At 47.9% G+C, this 2,914-nt stretch overlaps 1 protein-coding gene across 1 annotated transcript in view; it reads right to left on the reverse strand.

Moving 5' to 3' along the window:
• KMT2C (lysine methyltransferase 2C) overlaps positions 1 to 2,914 on the reverse strand; it is a 226,149-nt gene that overhangs the window by 111,479 nt on the left and 111,756 nt on the right. The window contains exon 7 of the mRNA XM_023521782.1: positions 2,873 to 2,910. Within this exon, the coding sequence (XP_023377550.1) occupies positions 2,873 to 2,910 (38 nt within the window). The remainder of the gene's footprint in view (positions 1 to 2,872; positions 2,911 to 2,914) is intronic.

Here is a 2,914-nt window from a genome sequence, read left to right on the forward strand (position 1 = left end):
GCAAACCAGACGAGCAGAAAACTCACAAAAAGAGGTCAAAATTATCCTTAAACATATGAAAGTATGATCAACTTTACTCAAGAGAAATGAAAAAGTACAATGCGATACCATCTTTCACCATAAAATAGGCAAAACTTCAAAGGCCGAACATGACAATCATTGTCAAGGATGTAAGAAAAGAAGTTGCCATGCATACTGGTGGCAGTGTGAACTGCCACAAGCCCCCGGAGAAGGAACTAGACAATACCTAACAAAACTACGTATGCATTTACCCGCAGCCGGTGAGCCTACTTCTGGGAAATTATGCTCGAGATTCTCTCTTAACAACTCAACAACACCTATGCACAAAGTTACCGAGAACAGAATCATTAACTTAAAATGAGGGAAACTAAGCATAGGGCATCGGTTAAACTATGGTCCAGACACACGACGGAGAAGAGGAGAAGACAGGAGGGAGGGAGAGAGAGATGAGGCAATGCAAAATGACTGCCAGATATTTGAGGTAAAATACAGCAACATACAAAAGAGCACATATGCTGCCTTCGGTAAAGGGAAAACAATGTATCTGCTCATCCTTACGAAAACAGAGAGATGACAAACCAGAAGCAGGTTAGCTACCTCTAAGAGCGAATGGGGTGGAAGTCATATAGGAGGAAATGACAATTCTCATACCTTTTTATACGACTCTGACTTCTGAAAGCACGTAATAGTCTACATATTTTTAAAAACTGAATCAATGAGTAAAGGGAATAAACACCTATGACCAAGAGCACACTGAAGGAGGTTATTGGATTGAGCCATTAAGTGTAGAGAAGTTGGGACACAGGATTCTTCAGTAGGATGAACACACGAGAACGGGAGAAAGCAAAGAACTCGTCGGGAGAGATCAGAACTGGGAGATACTGGTGCAAATTCATTATTTATAAACTATGGACATGTGAGTCGGTGCGTATCTGTGCGTGTGTGAATGTGTGCACGTGCGTGTCCTTCCTGCCCCATCTGCTGAAAGGGCAACGAAGACAACACACACAACTCACCCTCCACCACCACGACCACACCCCCCAGCCCCCACCGCACCCCCTCAGCACAAAGCACACCTCGAGCCCACTCCCCACTAAAAAAGCCAGGCATGCTGACAGAAATCAGGTCTGACTCCAGGGCTGGGGCACAGGAGGTGTGAGATGAGCTCGGAACATCTTATTAACTAATGAAGTGCTCTAATAAATGGTGAGTGCACGTCACGAGAAAATAGAAGCCAGCTCGAAGAGGCTGACGAAGGAAATTATGGGACAATATGAGCACACAAAAGAAACTACAATAATGAATTAAAGCATCATCTTCCATCCAACAGGAAAAACTGCATCGGGCAACGGGTACTAACATCTTGGAGGAAATTTTGAGAAGGAGCAAGGTCTTCACGTGGTCTTAAAGTGCCTCCTCACGTGCTGCTTTATTAGATACTAGGGAGCAAAAGCAGAGAGCGGGGAAATCTGATGCAGCTTGACCGCTGTCAGAAGGATGACCACCTGTGAGGAGGGATGAGCATCAGCTGCACCAGCCGGGACCGCCTGAGAAGGGGACATTGTCGCGGATGCAGCATCCCGGCCAACGACAAAGACTCCGTATCATCACGAGGAAATACCGAAGACAGAATGAGAAAAGTTCTATTCAGGGGGGAAAAAAAACAGGTATGTGGAAGAAACTATTCTTCAAAAATATCAGTACCAAAAAGACAAAGAAGAGCTGAGGAAAATTTTCACATTAAAGGCGTCAAAAGACACATGACAACTAAATGGAATACCTAACCCCAGTCTAGATCTTGGCATCGACGTGGGAGGGGAGAAAATGCTGACACGGGCCACAGGGTCACGTGACAAACCTCAACGAGGAGGGCCGATGGCATGAAAACACTCGATGTAAACACGGGAAGCCGAGGATGGCGCTGACTCCGTACGTACCCCCGTTATTCAGAGACGCACTCTCAGGTATTCAGAGGTGCGGGGCACGGTGTTGGGGATACAGTGTCGGGAACTCGCCTTGAATGGTTCAGGGCAGAAAGTGGGGAGAAAGGGCGTGCACGTGACACTGAAGCGCTAACAGGCTGAGTCGAGCGCAGTGGTACACAGGTGCTTTTATTTTTCCAACTTTTAAAGTTTGAGATTATTTCCAAATCAAAGGTTTAAAAACCGCATAACCTGCCAAGACTCAAGCATTCTTGAGAGAAAAACAGGGAGAAGCAGCCTACGTGACAATGACTGGTCTACGACAGGGGCCCTGAAACGATGACCCTCGCTTCGGCGAGCAACCTCCCTGGACTGACCGCCCTCCGCCCCAGCTGACTGTCCCCCGGGGCTCCACCAGGGCCCGACACAGACTAGGCCTTCAAACCTTAACTAGGTGAGCAAACTGTGAGTAAAGACTGTGCAGAGCGACAAAAGAAGCTAACGGGAGGAACAGGACCAGTTTGCAAACTGAGAAGAGAGGCCCTCCCACGAGAAGCTCCATGCCGATCACCTGGGCCCTTGGCTCACGCTGGGCAAAACCTCACAACATCCAACACGGCTGTGAGCTGAGGGCTGCTAACGTGGTCCACGTGAGCAAAACGTAACTGCTAAAGACCCTTGGGGCTGAACACTTGGCTTTCAGGACCTGCCGAAGCTGGGAGCTGCCTCCGCAACCCAATCTCTTGTGCACATTAAAATGCCGCCATAAAACAGAATTTAAAAACCACACACACACAACTACCTGATTGTACTCTCAGCAGTATTAAAAATGACTCTGCCCCAGTGCAAGAGAACAGCACCCTGCGACAGAGGGCAAATCGGGAAGTGAGCAGGACAAAGCAGCCCGAGCGCGATCCACAGAAACGCACCTGGGATTCTGAAGACATTCGCCAAAATAATGACGAACATGA

The sequence above is a fragment of the Pteropus vampyrus genome, unplaced genomic scaffold (assembly GCF_000151845.1).
Source record: "Pteropus vampyrus isolate Shadow unplaced genomic scaffold, Pvam_2.0 Scaffold316, whole genome shotgun sequence".
NCBI lineage: Eukaryota > Metazoa > Chordata > Mammalia > Chiroptera > Pteropodidae > Pteropus > Pteropus vampyrus.